Source organism: Oncorhynchus nerka, unplaced genomic scaffold (genome assembly GCF_034236695.1).
Source record: "Oncorhynchus nerka isolate Pitt River unplaced genomic scaffold, Oner_Uvic_2.0 unplaced_scaffold_19___fragment_2___debris, whole genome shotgun sequence".
NCBI lineage: Eukaryota > Metazoa > Chordata > Actinopteri > Salmoniformes > Salmonidae > Oncorhynchus > Oncorhynchus nerka.
The window spans coordinates 144,489-170,109 of NW_027040325.1; the positions used below are offsets into that span (position 1 = coordinate 144,489).

At 41.5% G+C, this 25,621-nt stretch overlaps 1 protein-coding gene across 2 annotated transcripts; it reads right to left on the bottom strand.

Moving 5' to 3' along the window:
* Positions 1–571: 571 nt before the first annotated feature.
* On the bottom strand, positions 572–10,737 carry LOC115102276 (adherens junction-associated protein 1-like). Of its 2 annotated transcripts, none has more exons than XM_065016490.1 (5): positions 10,662–10,737; positions 10,262–10,349; positions 9,893–10,135; positions 8,424–8,555; positions 572–7,563 (listed from the first exon to the last, which is right to left on the bottom strand). In XM_065016490.1, exons 2-4 carry the CDS (start codon positions 10,303–10,305, stop codon positions 8,483–8,485), a joined length of 360 nt encoding a protein of 119 aa, XP_064872562.1. In that variant the 5' UTR covers positions 10,306–10,349; positions 10,662–10,737; the 3' UTR covers positions 572–7,563; positions 8,424–8,482. The 2 variants fall into 2 exon arrangements, with proteins under 2 accessions (XP_064872562.1, XP_064872563.1); XM_065016491.1 differs by lacking the exon at positions 10,662–10,737 and adding an exon at positions 10,501–10,645.
* Positions 10,738–25,621: the final 14,884 nt, after the last annotated feature.

A 25,621-nucleotide genomic window follows, 5' to 3' on the forward strand; every position in this document is an offset into this window, starting at 1 on the left:
GACCCGTGCCGGCCGCCACCGGGAGACCCACGAGGTGACGCCCAATTGGCCTGAGTTAGGGGAAGGTTTGGCCGGCCGAGGCTGGCTTTATCCCATCGTGCTGTGGCGGGCCAGGCGCATGCATGCTGACACGGTCACCAGGTGTATAGTGTTTCCTCTGACACGAGATGTTTTTTTTGTGGATGGCTATAATTTGTATAAAATTGTAATATTTAAAATTACTAAATCGGGTAATTTTGTATACATTTATTTAAATTTGCATCGGGCAGCTTCTTGGGGGATTCTGGTAAAATTCCAGCAAAGTCGGCTGAATTCCGGTAGACCCGACGGAAATGGCCCGATGTACTTGGGCCGATTCTGGGCAGTCTTGATTCCGGGCCGAGTCCGACAACCGATTCCGGGCCGATTCAATCAGTTCCGGCCCCCCGGAAGAGGGATGCTTCTGGGCGGATTCCTCATTGTTAGCTGGGTCATATTCAAATAGTTTATTTGTTCATTTGTGTTGTTTCCCTAAATCCACACCTATAATTATCAGACAAACTCCCCAGCATGACTTTAGGCAGACAGTCTGTTGTGTTTGACATTTTATTAATAGCAACATCAGAGTACTAAATGTACAGAGGACGAATCCAATGAGAATCGCATTTACAGTGCTTGCAAATACAGAGCATAGAAGTACAAGAGTAACCAAATCAAAATCACCTGGAAATTCAAACGTTACCAATACCTACAAAAAGAAGAGAGATGTGATCCATAAGACACAAAATAAAAGTATACAACATTTAGCTGACACAGAAACTTACTGTTTATAGTACAGTCCTTCTGTGTGCGTATGTTTGTATGTGTGTACTATATTCATAGATCTTATACAAAATTAACATAGGTACTCATTGATATATTAAACACAAATATAAAAGTTTAGGAGTCACAAAGTACAAATTTTCAGTTGTTATGGCAAGAAGACTTCAGTCAGTTCTGTGTAGTAGTAGTAGTATGGATTCTTGTGATTGTTTCTCTGAACAAATTGTTGTTGTGTGGCGCCGTGTGAAAAAAACCACCAGAAAGAAAAACATGTCGTCTCGGTCAGGTGTATGTGTGTGTCTATCGTTTAGCTTTGTGAATGATTTCAATACCTGAAGAAACCTCTTCCCAATATCTCCCAGACATATATCGGCTTGGCTTCGTCTTCTCTGAGAGAGTGACAAGGCAATGCTGAGGCAATGCCTCACTGTCAGGACTGACTCTGTTCCATTCTGATGACCTGTCCAGTGATAACCGTGTATCGATTGAGTCGTGCTATCTCAAATATCAACGTTAAACCAGTCCAGATCAATATACACTCCATTTTCAAGGCGTCATACTGAATGTCAGTCCGAGGCCCTTTTTTGTGCAGTGGCATATAGCTATGCTCATAGGCAGATGCGTTTCATGTAACCAGACACCGCTTGACCCAAAATGGCCGTACAGGAAACGGTGACGTCATTAAATGATAGTTCAAGTCATTGACACTATTGATAAGCACTGGTCAGTACAATAGCTCTTATGAATAGAAAAATAAAAACATGATCTGGGAGGAGAATCGGAGCCCTCCGCTTTAGATACAGTTTAAGCGCACAATACGTGAAGTCATAATAACATGATGAGGGAAGCAGTGTGTGAATGAATGACCCTATGTAATGCAAAAATATGCACCCCAAAACAACCCAGACACCGTATTTATTCCCTTTCTCTAAGTATTTCAGAACAACTAGGAGTATCCGTAACACCCCTGTGCCGAAACTAGCCTGTGGCCAGAAGAATTTTAATGATATCAATCAGTCACAATGTTCATTATGATAACATGTCTTCCCCCATCAGTATAGTGCCATATTGAAATACTTTAAGTCTGAACCCCCTGGCCTGTGATTAGACTGAGAAACAAGACAGATTGATTACTTTAGTTCTGGGGTGTTCATCATATCTCATAGATAGAAAAGGCCTCTTGGGCCATTGAGACGTCAGGCATACAACTAATATTCAATACGATATTGACATGAAGCGAAATACTGCCCAATATGTGTGTGACATCTGCTTTCCTCTTGCTGATGGCACTGACTGACTGCATCCTTTTGTTAATTGACAGTTTGTTTGTCATAGGTGACACATTGGGGACATTCTGTACCGTTAGTGTCAGGGATCACTGAAGAGACAGCTAGAGCAGATATGTCTCTTATGTAGACATTTGTTTGTTCACAAAAGGTGTTCAGTCTTTGGTGTCAACTTCATATTTCTCTGATCTTACTCCCCCTCCCATTCAGAGTATACACAAGTCATCTTCACAGTCAAGTGGGCTAACTGTGAAATCAACAATGACATAAAATAGTCATGTTAATGTATGTCCAAGTTGCCTAAAATGATAACTTAGTGTTACACATTGTGAAAAATAAATAGGTTTTGCATGAGCTAGGTATGTTCTTTCGTGTTTCCTGATTTTCACCTGCCACAAGAATTGATAACCTCAAACAACTTTCTTGAAACACCGATACAAGGTATCAGGTCAAATGTGGAGGAAGGATGAGTGTACTGTGAACACGTTAGTGAACTACAGCAGAGGTCTGGTTCAGTGCATCATATTCTTCATAACAGATTGAGCAGAGAATCATGGTTATTGTAGTTGGCAATGATATTTCACACTGAGGGAAGAACTGAAATCCTGTGAGTGGCTTATGTCAAGTTACATTTTCTTTGCCATTCCAGTGCTAGTTTAGGTACTCAAGTGACGACCCTAAAGAAAGGTTAGTACACACTAACCTGAAGTCCTATGGGCGTATTACCATTCATATTTCAAGACACTTGAGAGAGTTATGATATTAATGTTGCAAGGTGCAAGGCTTTCACATGTAACAATTTCACAGTATATCAGGAATTTAAGAAATGTGCATTCAGGACAATGTAATATGACGTTTTGATAATTGATTGAGAGCATATACGAACATCTGAGGCTTGTAGACAGCACTCGAGGAACCTTTCACATGAAAGGAATTGTGCCACTGATATTCCTATGACGTCTCAAACTTCCTTCAGAATATTGAGGCAAAAATATCCAAAGATGTTCATGAGAGGGGAGAATTTTGTGGAAAACAATTAGCGGTATTTCAGTCATCATCATATGAAAGATAGACATAATTACATACCCGGTACATTTCAGTACAAGCATAAAACAATGTACTTGTTCTCTGCTTATGCATCAGCAGGTGTCCTTTTTTCCAATCTTGCCAGTGTTACCATTGCATCAATGAGCGGTTTACCATGAAAGGGGAGTGAAATATTTACACTAAAAACCCATTGAACCCTTAATCTTTGTTTTCTTTCTGATAATGTATCTATAACTTCAGCTAATATTGGGGTCATAGGTCTAATAGTTTCCCCTGCCTTTAAAGAGAAAAATAACACGTCTAGATCTCTAGAGTAGTTACATGTAGTAAATATTACAACACAAATTCTTTAAAAAGAAACTCAGTTTCAGTGTCTGACTTTCTCTCATTCCATTATTATTGGGTTAACATTACTTCCCTTTTCACCATGACTAATCATATTTCCAGAAGCAAATAGAATTCCTATGAAAATGGTGTGTCAGCATTTGATAATTGCACATTGTTAACCAACCAAACCCAAGGCAGCAGCATTCTGATCTCAGCCTAGTATACAATCAAAATAACTTCTCACGTCTGTGTAGATTCTCATGGACGGTAGCTCTGTAACCTTTCACAACCCAAATCCTTTATCAGTATTTAAAATATTGCAGCTTCTATTTAAGTATTGTATTAGTTAGCTAAATATATAATACAAGTACTGCTTGAAAGTGCAGGTAGGAAGCTTGGCACAATGTTAGTTTGTGTTGTGAAAGAAATACTGTAGTTACACATGTAAACAAAGACACTATCCCCGACCTAGCTGAACCTTTCCCAAAAAGGGACAGGTCTTTAAAAATAGAACACACCTGTACACAAATAGAAGCAAATATATATAAAATACATTTACACATGTATAATATACAGTAATTTAGTAACCCTCTGACTATCAGGATAACACTCTTCATTCCAAAAATATATGTTATGTTGACGTAACTCAACCTCAACGTACATGTTGGGCCAAATTGGCATTGTCATTCATGGTGTTTTGGTGTGTGAGGGGAGAGAATAGTGTACTTGGAGTCAATATTGCACCACAGCCTCTGATCCAAGGTCAGTTCTTTACCCCTCCAGGTGCATAAACATATGATTTAGTGATTTAGGCTAACTCATCTCAGACCTATACTAAAGGTCTACTTCTGCCTTGAGCTCAGGGCACAGAATAGCAGAGGCCTGAATCTTGTTTGTCTCCTTGAGTAAGTGCAGATCTCAACCCAGGACAGAATCCAGTCCATCTTTACATCTGTACATATTGCGTTCCACACAAAATAATTGCAATCGAGTGTTGTTGTTTTTTGTGCTTTCTACCAACCCACTAGTGTAATGAAAGATTTTTTGCATCGTCCAAGTGTCCTGACTTACCAAATATGGAATTGAATTAACTTATCAATTAATTAATGTATTACATGTGGCCCAGACTTATTGTTTTTGATTGGCTGCTCCCAATCCCCCTGGTTCTGCATCTCATTGATGATGCTGGAGGTTTTGACAAGGCAAACACACTGATATTCCACAAGCACACATCCATGAGCAACCCCCACACACCAGGAAAGTACATTCCTGTACAGCACTTGGCATGAAAGAGCTGAGATTGTATTCCTTCATACAGTAGAGGTGAGGTTTATGGAGGAACATTATTATACATGGTTGTGACTGCATTCACAGTGCAAGATATACAGCTAACTTGGACCTAATTTGAAGGGATACCTTTTTTTTTTAATTGCTGGAGGGGGATGTGCAGATATCAATTTCTTGATTGCATGCATTTCTGACATTATGGTATAGAAAAGACTACTTCCAATTGTAAATACGTCACACACCTTTATAAATCTCCTGTGTGAGGAGATGTTAATATGATCATTCCAATTATAATTTCAATTAGCATGTGCTTGATAAATACAACACAAAAAAAGTATTACAATTCCCCCAAAATACATATCTGAACCTTAGTTATTTTAATATATAATCCCTGAATAATTAGGTACAGCACATTCACTTTTTCTACATTTTGTTACTTTACAGCCTTATTCTAAAATTAATTTTAAAAAATCTCAAATCTAAACACAATACCCTATAATGACGAGTTTTTTAAATACATTTTTGCAAATGTATTAAGTATTCAGACCCTTTGCTAAAATACTCAAAATTGAGCTCAGGTACATCCTGTTAACATTGATCATCCTTGAGATGTTTCTACAACTTGAGCACCAGAGTTCCTCTGTGGAGATGGGAGAACCTTATAGAAGGACAACCATCTCTGCAGCACTCCACAGTCAGGCCTTTATGGTAGAGTGGCCAGACGGATGCCACTCCTCAGTAAAAGGCACATGACAGCCAGCTTAGAGTTTGCCAAAAGGCACCTAAAGGACTCTCAGACCATGAGAAACAAGATTCTCTGGTCTGATGAAACCAAGACTGAACTCTTTGGCCTGAATCCCAAGCATCACTTCTGGAGGAGATCTGGCACAATTCCTACGGTGAAGCATGGTGGTGGCAGCATCATACTGTGGGGATGTTTTTCAGAGACAGGGACTGGGAGACTAGCCAGGATCGAGGGAAAGATGAATGGAGCAAAGTACAGAGAGATCAATGTTGAAAACCTGCTCCAGAGCGCTCAGAACCTCAGACTTGGGTGAATGTTCACCTTCCAACAGGACAACAACCCTAAGCACACAGCCAAGACAGCACTGGAGTGGCTTTGGGACAAGTCTCTGAATGTCCTTGAGTGGCCTAGCCAGAGCCCGGACTTGAACCCGATCAAACATCTCTGGAGAGACCTGAATATAGGTGTGCAGCAACACTCCACATCCAACTTGACAGAGCTTGAGAGGATCTGCAGAGAAGAATCTGAGAAACTCCCCAATACAGGTGTGCCAAGCTTGTAGCGTCATACCCAAGAAGACTTGAGACTGTAATCGCTGCCAAAGGTGCTTCAACAAAGTACTGAGTAAAGGGTCTGAATACTTATGGAAATGTCATATTTCAGTTGTTTATTTTAACACATTTGCGAAAATGTCCAAAAACCTGTTTTTGCTTTGTCATAATGGGGTCGTGTGTAGATTGAGGAGGGCGGATAAAAATCCATTTTAGAATAAGGCTGTAACGTAACAAAATGTGGAAAAAGTTAAGGGGTCTGAATACTTTCCGAATGCACTGTAGTTGAGAGGAGATATTCAATATTTCTTACTAACCGTAATTGTAGAGTTAGAATAATTATATTCTTACAAATTCATTCTAAATTGACACCCTTGTGCAGTACTGCTCATATCCTACCACCACTCATAGTAACTTATCATGTCTTATCACTTGTGAATAATGCTTGGGATGGAAGAGGAAATGAAGACTTATATATTAGACATGACCTGAGGCAGTGTATATGTAAACATACTGCTAATCCTCTCTATTTGCCTTAGCTATCTGGATAACCATTCAGATTGAACTGACCACAACAGGATATAGGGTATGCACTGTTCGAACAGCCATCGAGACAGAAGTTTTGAAGAAATGTAGTAAGCACAATCAAAAACCACTGAGAAATAGGTCATACCGAATGGGGAATTAATGTGGGCTTGGATTCGATACGTGTTTTGAAATCGTCCCCTTTGCTTTAATATCTGATTGGACAGCGGCACGTCATTAACAGTCCAAACATTGTGTGGCATGGGAACTGCACTGCTTGGGTTGTGACTGACCTCTTTTTATGTATAAAAATAGACAGACTATTCTGGTTTTAAAATGGGACCTTAAACAATGCCTTAAATGTAAGTGTTGGATAAAGCATTTACCATTATTCTTTTTTTTCTTCTTGGCCTCAATGAATAATGCTTCATATAATAAACATTTTTGGGACATTGCAACACAATTCTTAAAACTACATCAGAAAAGATATTCAAATACTTATAACATTTTTTTTTCTTCACTTTTCTTTAAAAAAAAGATGGAGTTGGTTTGATACAGAGTTAATATAGCAATATTTTAGTTGTCCATAAATTGTTGTCGAAAGTTCCTTCTGTACAGATTGTGGCACATAGTGGCATTATTGGCACATTGTTCAGTAATACAGCTCAGTTTCTTCCACTGTGAGCAGCGTCTCAGAGTCTCCTAGCTCTCCAAGGCAGCTAGTTTTCTTCAAGGTGTCGCTGACGGCAATGGTCTTCTCCTGCACATCCAGTAATATAGCTACACATTAACTCTAACTACATATCTAAACTACCACAGGTCTCTGGATAATAATATGAAGTGGCAGCGGTATGGCTGCTCGGTTTGTCATAATTTTTTAGAAAAATAAATATCTTCATCAGTGTCCAGAGAGAGAGAGTTCCCACTATCTTACAAAATTGGCCATTGTTTGAGTCACTTCTTTCTCATGGTTGGAAAAGTTTACCAAAGTGTCCTGTGGAGAAAAATCATGACATACTTCATTAAAATGGTCAAAATATCTGTAGAAAATCAATAGGTTTGAAGCAGTAGTTGGTGCAAAATAAGCATTTATGTGTCAAACTCATCATAGAGAACATCAAATAGCCTACAGCATGTGCCATAACTCCCAGTTGTAAGTACCATGTCACAATGCACCCACACTGCAATACATAGTATATGCTCATCGAACTACTATGGCTCTCCATGTCTTTTAAGACTGCCGTGCTGGAAGGAAGAACTGGGGCGTTTGGGTTCTTTCTCTAAGACCAATGTTAGCATAGATACAATGGTTTTGGGCCTCTTCCTTATTCTATGGTACCTGCAGGCTTTCTATTCCTTTCTGAATCTGGGTCAATAACAGACGTGTGGCCCCCTGGTATTTCAGCCACACTCTGGGCCGGAGCATGTGTTTAACTTTCACGCTTTGAATTTCAAATGGAGGCAGTCCAGCCTATCGTGATGCATAAAAAAATGCAGGAAAGTCACGTGAAAGTGCCCCTTTCCCATAACAAAACATTCAAACAATATTGCACTGACCACATGAACGAGGGCTGCAACTTCATAAATGCTTAATATATGTTTCATAAAGGCAAATAAAGACACACTAGGTTGTCGAAGGGAATGAATCAAACATAATCAAGCCTAAACTTCTAATGAACATTTTGAATTATAATAGCTAATGAATGACCTTTGGTGATCTTGCCATTTAAATTGCATTTAGCAAGGTAGTTTATGAAAAATCATCTACGAAATAACAACCATATGCCAAGTTCCCTTCTATTCCCAAACTGGGACAAAATCACCCAGGGACCAAGGGGGAAAAGTGGTACTCACCAGAGCATAAATACAGGAAGTCTATTCCACCCACGTGACGTAAAAAAGACTTCAACTGGTCAGCAGGAGATCTCAAACCACTTCTCTGACACAAAGGCCACAGGAATCAGCTGCCTTTCAGTGGGAGAAGGTCTGTAGGACAAAGGATTGAGACAAAAAGACCGTGAGAACCTGATAGTTACTCATCAACTAAGTCCAGGACACACTCTTATAGAGGTACTTTGGAAAGGAAACCATACCAGTTACATTTGACCCTCTCACCAGGCTCGATTTTGACTCTCACGATATTACCTTACTTAGAATATCTGAACAGCATGGGATGTTAGGTGAGAAGGACATGTCCAATAAGAATCCCCATTGTAAAATATCTAGGGTGATGACAACTAGGGTATTAACTTCCGATAGAATGATTATAGATTTGTGTTATTATATAAGGACATGCTTACCCATGCATTACATGAAACCGAAACAGTAAATGACTCCAATGCAACAGACATACGTTTCAAGATCTGTATTATCACATTTTCAATGTACCACATAAAAATAAATAAAAAATAATAAACCCCAATGAGTCGTGCATAACCCATGTCCAAATTACTTGCAAGCTTTCTTAAACCCGTTGGCACGCGTTGGAGCTCAACAAAAATGAAGACAGACATAAAGTCCCGAAGCACCCCACCGTTGTGGTTACTCACTACTCCTAGATATTTCCTCAGTGAAGTATGGCAGTTCCGAGCAGGTGTCCTCACAATATCCCCAGCAAGCACAGCTATCAATGCAGACAGTGCTCCTTAGCAGCAACAGATATCCCATGGAAACATGAACTCGTTAATCTTCCACAAGCAATTCTCTCCAGGTCTCGCACGTTGCTAGGCTAACCACGAGGCTGTCAAATACCTCCACGATGAGACGGTAGCTTCAGTCTCTACTAAGTTTTTCTTAACAAAATAATAATACTCTCTTATAAAATAAACATTTCCCTTTCAAACTCAGTAGGTATGGGGTTTGTTCTATTTTATAGTCTTCGTTCTAGTTTTTCTTCACCAGCACTGATCATGTCTCTCCATCTTTCTTTCTTTCTTTCCAACCCCTCTCTTTCTTTCCCAGGCCTCCTGTTAACCAGGTCAACTCTCCCATTGGCTACCTTAGTGGTCAAAACTTAAACCTTAAAGTAAACCAAACTATTCACTTGTACATTAAATAAATATTTATTCAAAAGAAATGCATTAACAGTATTGCAATTCAATCCCCTTTTAACTGTAATTCCAATTATTTATAACACTATACTTGGTTTTAACAAGGGTATTACATACAAGAGGGATTTACACCATTTCCCAAAGATAGGGCCAGGACTTTTTCCCAAATATGTGATTTTACCAGGAAAAACTCATAACTAACTCAACAGTGAGAGGGAAGCACTTAAACTGACCCAGAAGCATAGAGCCAAGAGCAATTTAAAGCCGACATACCTATTTCCATTGTAGGTGGTCTTGTATATAGGGGTCTGCTGGATCATCTCGTCCGTGTAGACGGGCACGGCGGTGCGCACACACTCGTGCGAGCACTGCAGGCTGTCGTTGTAGGCGGTGAAGATGTCCACCTTGCTGGGCACGCGGGCAGGGGTGAAGTCGGTCAGGTTCTGACAGCTCTCCTCCTGCTGGTGGATCTTCCGCTGATGGCTACTGTGACGGCCATTCCCCGACTGTGCACAGCTACAAAAACACGTACCAAAGACAAAAAACAAACATAAAATCATACCTTGTACCACTTCATTGGCATTTCAAAAGTGGTGTATTGTGTGTCGGGAAGTAGTTGCAAAGTAAAGGAATCTTTCCTACCAGTTTTTAAGGACAAGTGTAGTTATCAAGGCTGCGATGACCATAATGAGAGACACAGTGATTGTAATAATCTGGTGAACTGCCAGACCTGCAAAGAGACAAAGACACAAAACACACAGAAACGCTTAGTTCCGAAGGGAACTGTTTTAAAGGCAGGTGGTGATTTGCCATGTTATAGAAAACTATATAGTGATATTTTAAAGATGTTTTTGAATGAGGATATGTGCTCCACATTGCACCTAGGGTGACCACATGTCCCAGATTGTGTGGGACAGTTACGCATTTTGTCCCACGTCCTGCAACCAAACCATCATGTCCCCCATTTTATAAACAAATTCAAACACCACTCATTTAGAAAAAAAAGGTTGATTTGTCCTGTATTTCAGTCAACATTTCCAACCTGTCTCTTGAAGTCATGTTGCGCTTATGAAAAGATACACACTTAGTATACCAAACATTAAGAACACCTGTTCTTTCCATGATTTAGACTGATCAGGTGAATCCAGATGTAAGCTATTATCCCTTATTGATGTCACTTGTTAAATCCATTTCAATCAGTGGAGATGAAGGGGAGGCGACAGGTTAAAGAAGTGTTTTCAAGTCTTGAAATAATTGAGACATGGATTGTGTTTGTGTGCCATTCAGAAGGTGAATGGTCAAGCCAAAAGGATTTGAACGGGTATGGTAGTAGGTGCCAGGTACAACAGTTTGTGTCACGAACTGCAACGCTGCTGCATTTTTCAAGCATAACCATTTTCCGTGTATCAAGAATGGTCCACCACTCAAAGGACATCCAGCCATCTTGACAACTGTGTGAAGCATTGGAGTGAACATGAGCCAGCATCCCTGTGGAACACTTTGGAAACCTTGTAGAGTTCATACCTCGATGAATTGAGGATGTGCTGAGGGCAAAAGGGGGGTGGGGGGTTCAACTCAATATTAGGAAGGTGTTCCTAATGTTTGGTATACTCAGTGTCAGGGGTGCAACTTTGGTTTTAGAAGTGGGGGGGTGGGGGGCATATTATTATTTTTATTTATTTTCAGCCGGATAAACACTCCAAACATCCTACCCGGCCGCTCGGAGGCGTCAGCAGGGCCCTAAAGCACACCGTTGCCTCGTTTTGTATCACATTCCAATTATTAAACTGGGGGGATTTCAGAATGTGGACATGTCCCCCCCGTACCCAGTGAAAGTTGCGCACCTTCTCAGTGTAGCCTAAACCTACTGATAATGTTAAACACTCGTTGTTGAGATCTAATATTCTGCACAGTGCTAAGATGAGACGTAGGCCAATGTCAACTAATCGTATTTATAAAATCCTTTCGAGCTAAATTCCACCTAAACTTGGAAAGTACAGTTAGGCTTACCACAAAAAGTAAGTAAATAGCCATATTAGACTGACTGATGTGAGGTAATTTAGTCAAACTTGTGAGGCTCTCCATGCTCATTAGTTGCTCATTCAACATATTTTCTGCAACTTTCTCATAAAACAGCCACGTGGACTCTCATTTCTGCATCCCCAACTTTTCCGTGAGGTAAAAAAGTAGGCTAGGTGCGCTTCATTTGCTCATTCAGTGCAACAGACTGCAGGGGTGTAGTGCTGCCAGAGCATCGGTGACTCCACCACTTCTCCAAATGGTGCTTGTTTAGTAAAGTTAGATCAAAGCTGAATCAATGTCTTGGAAGTTCACACAATGATTAATTAGTATTCTACATAATATAACCAAATATAATAGCATAGTATAACATTACTAGCTAGGTTTCCATCCAATTTGCGACAGATTTTCATGCGAATATTCTAAAATCTGCATTAAACAATATGCACATATTTCCACCAGAGATGTGCTTCCATCACACTGAAATGTTGCAGTTAGTGATGACATAGTTCACATAATAATAACTTTTGCCATTAAATTAAATTCCCATGTACCAAATGAAAAATACAAGTTAAGTGATTTCCAGAGCATTTTCAACTCTACTGATGGTTTTCTCACAAAAACTGTTGCATTATACAGCAAATGTGCCCACTCTGGTCTTGGCACACGTGCTCTAGCCAACAGCTGGCAGATACAGTGCAGGTAGGCTACCTACATTATGAGATTATTATGGAGAAGAGCGATATTATTTGTATTTGTCAAGCATCGTTATCCATGTCACCAGAATAAGACTCCCATTATTTATTGGTAAGGAGCATCAAATCAAATGAAATCACATCAAATTTTATTAGTCAAATGCACCGAACACAACAGGTGTAGATCTTACTGAAATTCTTACTTACGAGTCCCTAACTTACGAGCCCCTAACCAACAGCGCAGTTAAGAAAAATATGGATAAGAATAAGAAATAAAAGTAACAAGTAATTAAAGAGCAGCAGTAAAATAACAATAGCGAGACTATATACAGGGGGGTACCGGTACAGAGTCAATGTGCAGGGGCACCGGTTAGTCGAGGTAAAATGTACATATTGCACATTCACCACCCTGTGAAGTTCATCATAACTTATTTAATCTGTAGACACATTTTTATTATTTTCATTTAACTAGGCAAGTCAGTTAAGAACAAATTCTTATATACAATGACGGCCTAGGAACAGTGGGTTAACTGCCTTGTTCAGGGACAGAACAACAGCTTTTTACCTTGTCAGCTCGGGGATTCAATTTAGCAACCTTTCGCTTACTGGCCCAACGCTCTAACCACTAGGCTATCTGCCGCCCCTAGGCTATCTGCCGCCCCTAGGCTATCTGCCACCCCTAGGCTACCTGCCGCCCCAATGAAAAACTGCATGCTTTCCCGAATCATAGTGGGAGGACCACACAACATATCATTGCATGACTCCAAGTTTACTTAAATATGATGGTTATTATTTCAATATTTGCGCATAAAGGCGTTTCGAAACGACATTTCTCGCATAATTAATTTTACCGATACAAAAATATCCAACTATGTCGTAGGAACAAATTGTCTGTCTGCATTTATAAAATTGCAGTGGCATTTCATGTTTCCATTAGTCCGGTCGTGACTTTTTTCATGACTCTGCATAGAATGCTTGGATGGAAACGTGGTTACTGTTACACACAAAAAAAAAAAACATTTCGTATGAGATTTTAGGATGGTTAGCTGAATAGTCAGAACAAATTATCCTGTGGCCAAAACTCAACAGGGCGTGCAACTAGGCAGAATGTGCTTTGGTGCTGCCAAATGTTGTTTATTAATGTAGGCTACACTGTCCCGCAAAATCATCCTGTTGTCCTGCATTTGCATATTTTATATGTGGTCACCCTAATTGCACCAAGGGCAATCAACTCCAAGTCAGAGGAAGATATCTGTGGAGAGTTTTACTTTAGGTATTGATAAAGATATGATTATTCTCTTTATTAAATAACAGAACATTCAAATATTCAAATGAAGCCACGCACCCACATGTTCGATTAGTTATTTTATCACTTTTACAACTTCTCTTGAACTGGTGGGAACCTTTAAACTTACATTGAGTTTCATAACACTTTCCTGATTCCCTATTAGTGAATTCAAAGCCCTAATGCTTGTCACTTGTCAATGTTTGTCAGTTTACCTCAAAAATACCTCCAATTCAGTTGAAATACAAATATACATGTTTTTATCTTTGCCCAAGCTTTTTTTGATGGACCCATACAGTTTTTAAGTTCATATTTCGAGTTAGCTATGTTTCAACAGCCTCTGGCATGGCTTGCATTAGCCTTATTGGACCAAAATGAATTACACCAATGGGGAATGTTACATTTTGTTTTCCTCACCACACATCTAAATTATAATGTTTTGAATATTTGAAGTCTGTATACTTTGAATTTTGAATCAATTAAATTTGTGTGTAACAACCAATTATTTCTATATACACTAAATGACTGATAAGTGGCGCTGTGTTGAAGCAACCGTGCCTCCATCTTGGCACTGCCCCACCATTGGCAGCAGCATACCACCCTGCATCCTACTACTGGCTTGTCTCTGAAGCCAAGCAGGGTTGGTCCTGGTCGGTCCCAGAATGGGAAGCCAGAAGCTACTGGAAGTGGTGTAGAGGGCCAGTAGGGGGCTCTCTGGTCTAAGGAGATATTACCCTGCGTAGGGTGCCGTCATTCCACATTTTGTTACAGACAGAATTCTAAATGGATTGAACGTCAGTTACAACCCCAAAAATCAAATAAACACAGAAACTGATTTGATTTACAAAAAGTCATTAAAAGGAAGGTCATTTAATATTTTTTTCACCCAACTTTAAATCCAATAACATGGTGAAATGTTTTGTTGATTTCATGTTCAATTCACATTAGTTGACAACTCAACCAAATGCAAATCAAAACTAGATGTTTAACTGACATCTGTGCCCAGTGGGAAGACTGTAATGAGAACAAAAAATAAACATTTGCACATTTCTACAGGGCAAATTACATTGTCCACAGTGTTGCCCCCCTTTCTGAGTTTTGGATCACAACCCTCCATCCCTAAATCTCCCTCCACCAATCGCAGCCTTGCTGTTGCACAACGCCAATTCACAATAATTCACCAGTAGTGGGCCACACGCGGCAGAACGCAAAGCCCTTCATGATGAAAATGTCCTCATGGGCCCATACATCCAGACCTTCTCATCAGCAAATTGTCTGCTGATCCAGGCCAATTTGTCTTAAGAATATCTCAAAAGGAGCTGCCACTCCTCACGGACGTGCCAACGCTCCTGGTGTCTGCTAGCTGGCTCGTGCTACTCTAGCTCCCTCATTGTGCTGCATATGCACTTGGATAGCAAACTTCTGTGGGCAGGGCACAAAGCAGCCAGGTCAACCTTGGACAACTGATATCTCTGGCTGGCTCAGGAAAGCCTCCTTTCCTTCGCTGCAATCACAGTCCCTCTGCAGCAAAGGCACTTTCACTTATCTGGCATTTGCATTTCTCGCTCTCACTCTGCTCGCTCCTCTCCCTCCCGTCCTGTCTGACATCAAGGCTGAAGTTGAAAGTGTGGAGTAATAAATTAACAGCAGTCCAAGTTCATGGATAATATAGCTTGCCCTTGAACTTGATCAATAGTCTATCTCCATAGAGAATTGTTTCGTTTTACATTTGTGTCACAGTGAAAGGCTTTTCTGGCAGAGATTTCCGGCTTAATAATATACCAAATCAATATCAGGCTGAAGCTCTGGCCATACAAACCCAGTCTTAAGTCTCATTTTGACCTAATTTCAGGGCAGTGCATTAAGCAGAAAAGATTAAGTCAGATAATGACTCCACTGACACAACCGAGAGTCAGTCCAGACTATTCTCTATTCCCGTCCAGACCTGCCAGCTGAAGGGAGAAATATTTGGCCCTGCTAGCTCAAACTCATTGTGCTCTGTCAGCGAGGCTTAAAAATCACCTTTGGCAGTCACCTTGCTTTAGAGGTGCTGGGTTAGGTTTTATTTGGACGAATCAGTGCCAGACAAGAGAGGGGGAGAAAAGAGAGAGAGGAATAGAGAGAGCTACACCAATGCTCCCAGAGAGAACAAAATGAGGTTTTCACCTTTGTGGTCTTGACAGTTTGATGAACATGCCATTGACAAGCACTGTGTTTTAATAAAATCGCCCCCGCTACCTGCCTTTATTAAAAGAATAGCTGGTGCAGCCCACGTTTGTTGCTGATATCATATTCTATCAAACACATTCAGCTTAACATAAATATATACCTATGTCTATGCACATCCAGTTCATTAAATAGTAGTGGATACAAGCCAAGGCCAGCATCCCAGAGTCGCCTCTTCACTGTTGACATTGAGACGGGTGTTTTGCGGGTACTATTGAATGAAGTTGCCAGTTGAGGAATTGTGAGGCGTCTGTTTCTCAAACTAGACACTCTAATGTACTTGTCCTCTTGCTCAGTTGTGCACCGGGGCCTCCCACTCCTCTTTCTATTCTGGTTAGAGTCAGTTTGCGCTGTTCTGGGAAGGGAGTAGTACACAGCGTTGTATGAGATCTCCAGTTTCTTGGCAATTTCTCACATGGAATAGCCTTCATTTCTCAGAAGAAGAATAGACTGAAGAGTTTCAGAAGAAAGTTCATTGTTTCTGGCCATTTTGAGCCTGTAATCAAACCCACAAACGCTGATGCTCCAGATACTCAACTAGTCTAAAGAAAGCCAGTTTTATTGCTTCTTTAATCTGAACAAAAGTTTTCAGATGTACTAACATAATTGGAAAAGGGTTTTCCAATGATCAATTAGCCTTTTAAAATGAAAAACTTGGATTAGCTAACACAACGTGCCATTGGATCACAGGAGTGATGGTTGCTGATAATGGGCCTCTGTACGCCTATGTAGATATTCTATAAAAAATCATCTAAAATAGTTTCCAGCTAGAATAGTCATTTACAACATTAACAATGTCTACACTGTGTTTCTGATAAATTGTATGTTATTTTAATGGACAAAAAATGAGTTTTTCTTTCAAAAACAAGGACCTTTCTAGATGACCCCAAACTTTTGAACGGCAGTGTATATCTGTGGCAAAATACCACAGCCAGTTGATAAAAAGCTAGCAACACTATAGTTCTTAACTCAGCCTGGTCTCTTGACGTAGCATAGACTAGACGTAGCATAGTAAATGTAAATCTGAATATGATATGTTATGTTTGGTATGGTTACATAAGACAGAAGGTTACTTAAGGCAAAAAATAAAAGTAAGGTGTTTGGTTGGGTTGGATGGATGGGTGGGCATATGACATGAATGTCTAGCAACCCAAAGGTTTGGTGTTCAAATCTCATCATGGACAACTTTAGCAACTACTTATTACTTTTGAGCTACTTTGCATCTACTTAGCATTGTAGGAAACACTTACCCTAACCTTAACCTTTTAACCTAACTCCTAACCCTAACCTTAACCCTGACCGTAATCCTAACCTAGCTAACGTTAGTGTTAGCCACCTAGCCAATGTTAGCCACAACAAATTGCAATTAGTAACATATTATACCATTTGTTATTCATAACATATCATACAAAACGGATGATGGACATCCACAAATTAAAATATACTATACGAAACGTAACATATACTGATTGAAGTGGGCTGGATTTACATTTACTATGTTACATCTACCCCTGAGTCCAGGCTGCTTAACTGGACAAAATAAGAACCATACTCTAGCCAACCTCGATAATGAAACGGGACACTGATATTGAGCTGAAAACTCTTACCTGTTAAGTCAATGGTACCAGAAGCAAACAGTGTAATTAGTAAAGAAGCCATCCACTCTGTGCTCTCCATAGAGATAGAGATGACTCATCTTTGTCTCTGTGCCATTATAGCATCTGTGACAGCATACAGTAGGCAGTCCCATTCAGGCAATTTCCATTTTGAAGTAGTCAATTTTCTTCTTCACGATTGGCTGATCCCTCCTGATGACCCAGTTGAACATGACTCACCCAGTTGACTACATTAAAATAGTGGAAGCACTCATTGACGCTGCTCATGTTACAATGGCTTTTTGGCCACTAAAGGTCTCTATCATTCTCTATGATGCTCCTCAATAACTGAACATTGGCTTTGCTTCACATTACAGCGGTTTACCCTCTCTCACATCTGTGTTCCCGATAGCAGAGCCTGTCAATTTTACAGCCTGGCTATTTGAATTGCTTGTGGGCAGCGATTTGATACTCTTATAATACCATTTGTACACAGACCGCCTTCGAGCGGTTTGTCCTCCCAAAATTGCCTCAATAACGAATGCATAGTTAAGTCATAGTTAAGTACTAATGCCACCGTACGGCTGCATCCGCTAGCAGCTTAAAAGCTCATGAAAAATGTAAATGGAGCCGTTGTGGAGATCGAGCCAGCCAACGCACTCCCTCCCACCCACCCACTGCAAATGTCCGGAATCTGCCTCTCATTTATAATGCATTAAACTTCCTGGAGAGTGTGAGGGGTGACATGTAGTAGAACCCACCTATCCCCTCCGTTCTCCTCCGTGGCCCCTCTCCAATCCATCCTCCCATGTGTGGTACTTGAGGGAAGGGAGGGATGGGGCGGGGGAAACCTTCTATCGAAGCCTGATGATGGCTCGCAATGGCCAATTAACACTGATGTCAAATTGTCAATCTGGCCTGATTTCCACTGAGTCACCGAGCAATCTAACACATTTACAGAAGAAGAGAGGATGCTTTTGAAGAGAGAAAGTGGAGAGAAAGAGAGCGACAGAGAGAGAGAGAAGAGAGAGAAAGATCAGAGCCAATTATTCCAAACTCCTTTTCTCCCAATGTCAAAGGCAACACGGCATAATTCAATCGCTCCGGATAGCAAACTTTGACAGGAGAGGAGAGGTGGTCGGATTCGTGCTCATGTTCCGCTCATTTTATTACTGACCAGGAAATGCAGTTGTCCTTCATGCTTGTACTTTATTTGGGGAAATTTAGCTATAAAATACTGGCCTGCATATCTTCTAGTTAACTACACTGAGGCTAGGACACACTTTCACCACCGATAAATCCACGATCATTGAGAATTTCAAAAACCATTTTTCTACGGCTGGCCATGCTTTCCACCTGGCTACCCCTACCCCGGTCAATAGCCCTGCACCCCCCACATCAACTTGCCCAAGCCTCCCCCATTTCTCCTTCACCCAAATCCAAATAGTTGATGTTCTGAAAGAGTTGCAAAATCTGGACAGCCAAGTTAACAAACAGATCACCAACCATTTCGAATCCCGCCGTACCTTCTCCGCTATGCAATCCGAGCTGGTCATGGGTGCACCTCAGCCACGCTCAAGGTCCTAAACGATATCATAACTGCCATCAATAAGAGACAATACTGTGCAGCTGTCTTCATCGACCTGGCCATGGCCTTCGAGTCTGTCAATCACCACATTCTTATCGGCAGACTCAACAGCCTTGGTTTCTCAAATGACTGCCTCGCCTGGTTCACCAACTACTTCTCAAACAGAGTTCAGTGTGTCAAATCGGAGGGCCTGTTGTCCGGACTTCTGGCAGTCTCTATGGGGGTGCCACAGGGTTAAATTCTTGGGCCGACTCTTTTCTCTGTATACATCAATGATGTCGCTCTTGCTGCTGGTGATTCTCTGATCCACCTCTACGCAAACGACACCATTCTGTATACTTCTGGCCCTTCTTTGGACACTGTGTTAACTAACCTGGAGAAGAGCTTCAATGCCATACAACTCTCCTTCTGTGGCCTCCAACTGCTCTTAAATGCAAGTCAAACTAAATGCATGTTCTTTAACCGATCGCTGCCCGCACCTGCCCACCTGTCAAGCATCTCTACTCTGGACGGTTCTGACTTAGAGTATGTGGACAACTACAAATACCTAGGTGTCTGGTTAGACTGTAAACTCTCCTTCCAGACTCACATTAAGCATCTCCAATCCAAAATTAAGTCTAGAATCGGCTTCCTATTTCACAACAAAGCATCCTTCACTCATGCTGCCAAACATACCCTCGTAAAACTGACTATCCTACCGATCCTTGACTTCGGCGATGTCATTTACAAAATAGCCTCCAACACTCTACTGAGCAAATTTGATGCAGTCTATCACAGTGCCATCCGATTTGTCACCAAAGCCCCATATACTACCCACCACTGCGACCTGTATGCTCTCGTTGGCAGGCCCTCGTTTCATATTCGTTGCCAAACCCACTAGCTCCATGTCATCTATAAGTCTTTGCTAGGTAAAGCCCCGCCTTATCTCAGCTCACTGGTCACCATAACAGCACCCACCCGTAGCACACACTCAAGCAGGTATATATCACTGGTCACCCCCAAAGCCAATTCCTCCGTTGGCCACCTTTCCTTCCAGTTCTCTGCTGCCAATGACTGGAACGAATTGCAAAAATCACTGAAGCTGGAGACTCATATCTCCCTCACTAACTTTAAGCATCAGCTGTCAGAGCAGCTCACATATCATTGCACCTGTACATAGCCCATCTGTAAATAGCCCATCCAACTACCTCATCCACATATTGTTTTTTTGTTCGTTTTGCTCCTTTGCACCCCAGTATCTCGACTTGCACATTCATCTTCTGCACACCTATCACTCCAGTGTTAATTGCTAAATTGTAATTACTTTGCCACTACGGCCTATTCATTGCCTTACCTCCCTAATCTTACCTCATTTGTACACACTGTATATAGATTTTTTCTATTGTGTTATTGACTGTACGTTTGTTTATTCCATGTGTAACTCTGGGTTGTTGTTTGTGTCACACTGCTTTGCTTTATCTTGGCCATGTCGCAGTTGTAAATGAGAACTTGTTCTCAACTGGCCTACCTGGTTAAATAAAGGTGAAATAAATCAAATCAATTAACAGAAAGGGGATTGCCACCAATAAGTGGGACTTTAGAAGAGAGAGTTCTATGGGTTGGATGTATTCAAACGAAATACCTTGCATATCCTCCCCACTCAATTATCTGGCTTGATATTGATGTTTCTTCACACTGAAATTTGAATTTGTGGGGGGAAAAACTAATGACGGACACAGTGAATACTTGCTGTTAGAAATTACCAAAAGAAATAAAAAATATTTCTTGTCAACAGTGGGTAAAGGAACAATTTGCTAGCTTTTTAAATGGTTGCTTGCCAGTAGTGCACCTTTTCTTCTCAGAGAAAATGTCAGACATGAAAGAGCTGAGCATTAGAAACATAAAGTAAAGCAGCATCTGTTCATTCTGGCTACTCTTCATCTCCTCTTGGCTGAGTTTCTGTAAATCAGGAGGATTGACTGTGCATGGCTGTCACCAGGCATCAGCACTTAAGTCCATATTTAACACTCGGGAAGAAGATTCATTTTTACCCAGTTTATTGAGAGTCAATATAGAGTAATGGCGAGATAATTAGATTGCCATGGTAACCAGTAGGGAAAGTGTTTCTCTCTTTTCTCTCTCATTTTCTCTCTCTCTCTTTTCTCTCGCTCTTTCTATCTGTGCCTGAAGGGCCTCTCTCTCTACAGAAGCCTACGCCTCTACAAGTCCCACCGAGGTCACAATGTAGCATTAGTGGCGTGGCATTTGCCACATTTGCACACCTCTTTACATATAGATACAAAACTGAAGCACTCGAGCACTTAACATACATTTTTATATGTGTTCACTTTGCTTTGGCTGGATTCTACCCTTACTTATTCACTTTGTTTAACCTCGTCTCTTCAGAATGTGATAACAAAACCCAAATTAGCAGCAGGTTCTATACATTTCTGTTGCGTCCATCACATTTTTGGCAGGATTTCACATTTACTTATTGACTCCATTGCCTTGTTTAACCTATGCAATAACAAGACCTGAGCGATCAGCCAGCAAGATGGACGGTAGTTTTAATCATCTCATATCCATAATGAAGCTGACAGCTCCATCTGTGCGGCTTTGAGAGAGCAGAGCGGAGTTAGCACAATATCATCGGGAACAATCAGCCAGCATCTGGAGGCTCCACAGCTGTACATCTGCTTCACATGGTGGGCCACAGGACCACTAAAGCATAATGATCTACAGCACACCCTGTCCTCCATCATCCTAACTGTACTCTATGGTATTGTCTTCCACGTCATGCTATGTGTGTGCTAGCCACCCCCGGTGGCTCTGTCTTAACTCTCTGAGTCACAATGAAGTATGACCACAGTGTGGATGTGAATTTACATAGCGGCACACTTATCTGAAATCTTCGATCTTTATGGAAGATGACACATTGATTTGTGATGCATGTGCAGTGCATTCAAAATCATTTGTATAAGGATGGGCTTATGCCTCTTCCTCCACATATTTTTCCCCATTCTTTTGAATGCACTGATAGCTGATATCAACTGTTTCCACTTGCACTGCTAAATGCTCCAAATTATGCTAGCAACATAACCAGCTAACAAACTTAAAAATTGTCTGGATTGAACGTAAACACAATATTAAGTTGAAAATAAGTTAAAACGTATGTAAAATAAAATATAGAAATTCCCCTTTAAGTGAGAAAACTGCAGTTCTAACAATAACAAAAGCATAATCCCGCCACTGTTTTGGAAAAAAACGGAGTGATGGGCCTGGACAAATGTAACCACTCTCAAATTCATTGATAGAGCTCTGGATATAAGGACTGACCATCCATGAAATCAAAATGATAGTTTTAAGCATGTTTTGAGGCTATACGGTGGTTGTTAAAGTTTACATTGTTTACAAACATTGGCATAAAACAAGCTTATATTTTGGGTTGTGATGGGGTACGACAGTTGAAGTAAGCTCATGAGGCATTTCTAATTTAAATTCTTCAATAAGCAATGGTTACACACTTAGTTTATTAGGTACACCCATCTAGTACCGGATCAAACCTCGCTTTGCCCCCAGAATAGCCTGAATTCTTTGTGCATGGAAACGTTGCTTAATTGGTATCAAGAGACCTAACATGTGCCAGGAAAAAATTCCCCACACCCTTACATCACGCCCACCAGCCTGTACCGTTGACACCAGGCAGGATGGGCTCATGGACTCATGCTTCTTACACCAAATCCTGACTCTGTCATCAGCATGACACAAAAGGAACCGGGATTCATCATCCCAGGCAATGTTTTTCCACTCCTCAATTGTCCAGTGTTGGTGATTGCGTGCCCACTGGAGTTGCTTTCATCTTGTTTTAGCTGATAGGAGTGGAAACTGGTATGGTCGTCTGTTGCAATAGCCAATCCGTAACAAGGACCGACGAGTTGTGCATTCCGAGATGCCGTTTTGCACACTACTGTTGTACTAAGCCATGTTTGTGGCCTGCCTGCTAACTTGCACAATTCTTGTCATTCTCCATCAACCTCTCATCAACAAGTTGTTTTTGCCCACAGGATTGCCGCTGACTGGATGTTTTTTGTTTGTCACACTATTCTCGGTCCTGGACTTCCTGATGGGCCGACCCCAGGGAGTAAAGGTAGGCAACACCTCCACTACGATGATCCTCAACACGGGGGTCCCACAAGGCTGCGTGCTCAGCCCCTTCCTGTACTCCCTGTTTACCCATGGCTGCGTGGCCACGTACGTCTCTAACTCAATCATCAAATTTGCAGATGTCACAACAGTGGTAGGCCTGATTACCAAAAATGATGAAACAGCCTACAGGGAGGAGATGAGGGCCCTAGGGGAGTGGTGTCAGGAAAATGACATATCCCTCAACAAAATAAAGGAGCTAATCATGGACTTCAGGAGACAGCAGAGGGAGCATGACCCCATCCACATCGTCGGGGCCGCAATGGAGAGGGTGAAAAGCTTCAAATTCCTGCCAGGCAGTGTGCCTACAGTGATGCATTGACCTGACCGCACCACACTCTGGATAGCCTTGCGGTTGCGGACAGTGCAGTTGCCGTACCAGGTGGTGATATGGCCAAACAGGATGTTTCATTGGTGCATCTGTAGAAGTTTGAGGGGGTTTTAGGGTCCAAGTCGAATTTCTTCAGCCTCCTGAGGTTGAAGACATTGTCAGTGATGTGCACGCAGAACTTGAAGCTTTTCACACATTCTACTGAGGTCCTGTCGATGTGGATGGGGGCATGCTCTCTCTGCTGTCTCCTGTAGTCCACGATCAACTCCTTCATTTTGTTGACGTTGAGGGAGAGGTTATGATACTGGCACCTATTTGAATGATGATGGTATTCATTATTCTATGACATATCAAATCAAATATATATATATACTACATGACCAAAACTACATGCTCGTCGAACATCCCATTCCAAAATCATGGGCATTATTATGGAGTTGGTCCCCCCTTTGCTGCTATATCAGCCTCCACTCTTCTGGGAATGCTTTCCACTTGATGTTGGAACATTGCTGCAGGGACTTGTTTCCATTCAGCCACAAGAGCATTAGTGAGGTAGGACACTGATGTTGGGCGATTAAGCCTGGCTCGCAGTTGGAGTTACAATTCATCCCAAAGGTGTTCAGTGGAGTTGAGGTCAGGGCTCTGTGCAGGCCAGTTAAGTTCTTCCACGCTGATCTCAACAGACCATTTCTGTATGGACCTCGCTTTGTGCATGTGGGCATTGTCATGCTGAAACATGAAAGGGCCTTCCCCAAACTGTTGCCACAAAGTTGGAAGCACACATTCATCTAGAATGTCATTGTATGCTGTAGAGTTACGATTTCCCTTCACTGGAACTAAGGAGCCTGAACCATAAAAAACAGCCTCAGACCATTACTCCTCCTCGACCAAACTCTACAGTTGGCACTATACATTGGGGGCAAGTAGCGTTCTCCTAGCATCTGCCAAACCCAGACTCATCCGTCAGACTGCCAGATGGTGAGGTGTGATTCATCACTCCAGAGAACGCGTTTCCACTGCTCCAGAGTCCAATGGAGGTGAGCTTTACACCAATCCAGCCAATGCTTGGCATTGTGCATAGTGATCTTAGGCTTGTGTGCGGCTGCTCGGCCATGGAAACCCATTTCATGAAGCTCCTGATAAAATCAAAAATCGAATTAAATTAAATTTGTCACATGCGCCGAGTACAACAGGTGTAGACCTGAAATACTTACTCACTTATCTACAAAATAGATAAGTAAAAAATTGAAATTAAAATAAGTTATAAATATTTAAACAGCAGCAGTAAAATAACAATAGTGAGGCTATATACAGGGGGTACCGATAAAGAGTCAATGTGCGGGGGCACCGGTTAGTTGAGGTAATTGAGGTAATATGTACATGTAGGTAGAGTTAAAGTGATTATGCATAGATAATAAACAGAGAGTGGCAGCAGTGTAAAATAGGGGTCTGGCTAGCCCTTTGATTAACAGTTCAGGAGTCTTATGGCTTGGGTGTAGAAGCTGTTAAGAAGACTTTTGGACCTACTGTAGACTTGGTGCTCCGGTACCGCTTGCCGTGCGGTAGCAGAGAGAACAGTTTATGACTAGGGTGGCTGGAGTCTTTGACAATTTTCAGGGCGGCCTTCCTCTGACACCGCCTGATATAGAGGTCTTGGATGTACTGATGTACTGGGCCGTACGCACTACCCTCTGTAGTGCCTTACGGTCGAATGCCAAGCAGTTGCCATACCAGGCAGTGATGCAACCAGTCAGGATGTTCTTGATGGTGCAGCTGTAGAACCATCTGAGGATCTAAGGACCCATGCCAAATCTTTTCAGTCTCCTGAGGGGGAATAGGCTTTGTCGTGCCCTCTTCACAACTGTCTTAGTGTGTTTGGACCATGATAGTTTGTTGGTGATGTGGACACCAAGGAACTTGAAGCTCTCAACCTGCTCCACTGCAGCCACGTCGATGAGAATAGGGGTGTGCTCGGTCCTCCGTTTCCTGTTGTCCACAATCATCTCCTTTGTCTTCATCACGTTGAGAGAGAGGATGAACAGTTCTTGTGCTGATGTTGCTTCCATAGGCAGTTTGGAACT

Bases quoted from the DNA above. Each gene is read 5' to 3' on its own strand.
- LOC115102276 (XM_065016490.1), bottom strand. From the start codon at position 10,305: ATGGTCATCGCAGCCTTGATAACTACACTTGTCCTTAAAAACTG. The intron at 10,136-10,261 runs GTAGGAAAGATT...GTGTTTTTGTAG, and splicing joins ACACTTGTCCTTAAAAACTG to CTGTGCACAGTCGGGGAATG. The intron at 8,556-9,892 runs GTATGTCGGCTT...TTTGTCCTACAG, and splicing joins ACCACCTACAATGGAAATAG to ACCTTCTCCCACTGAAAGGC.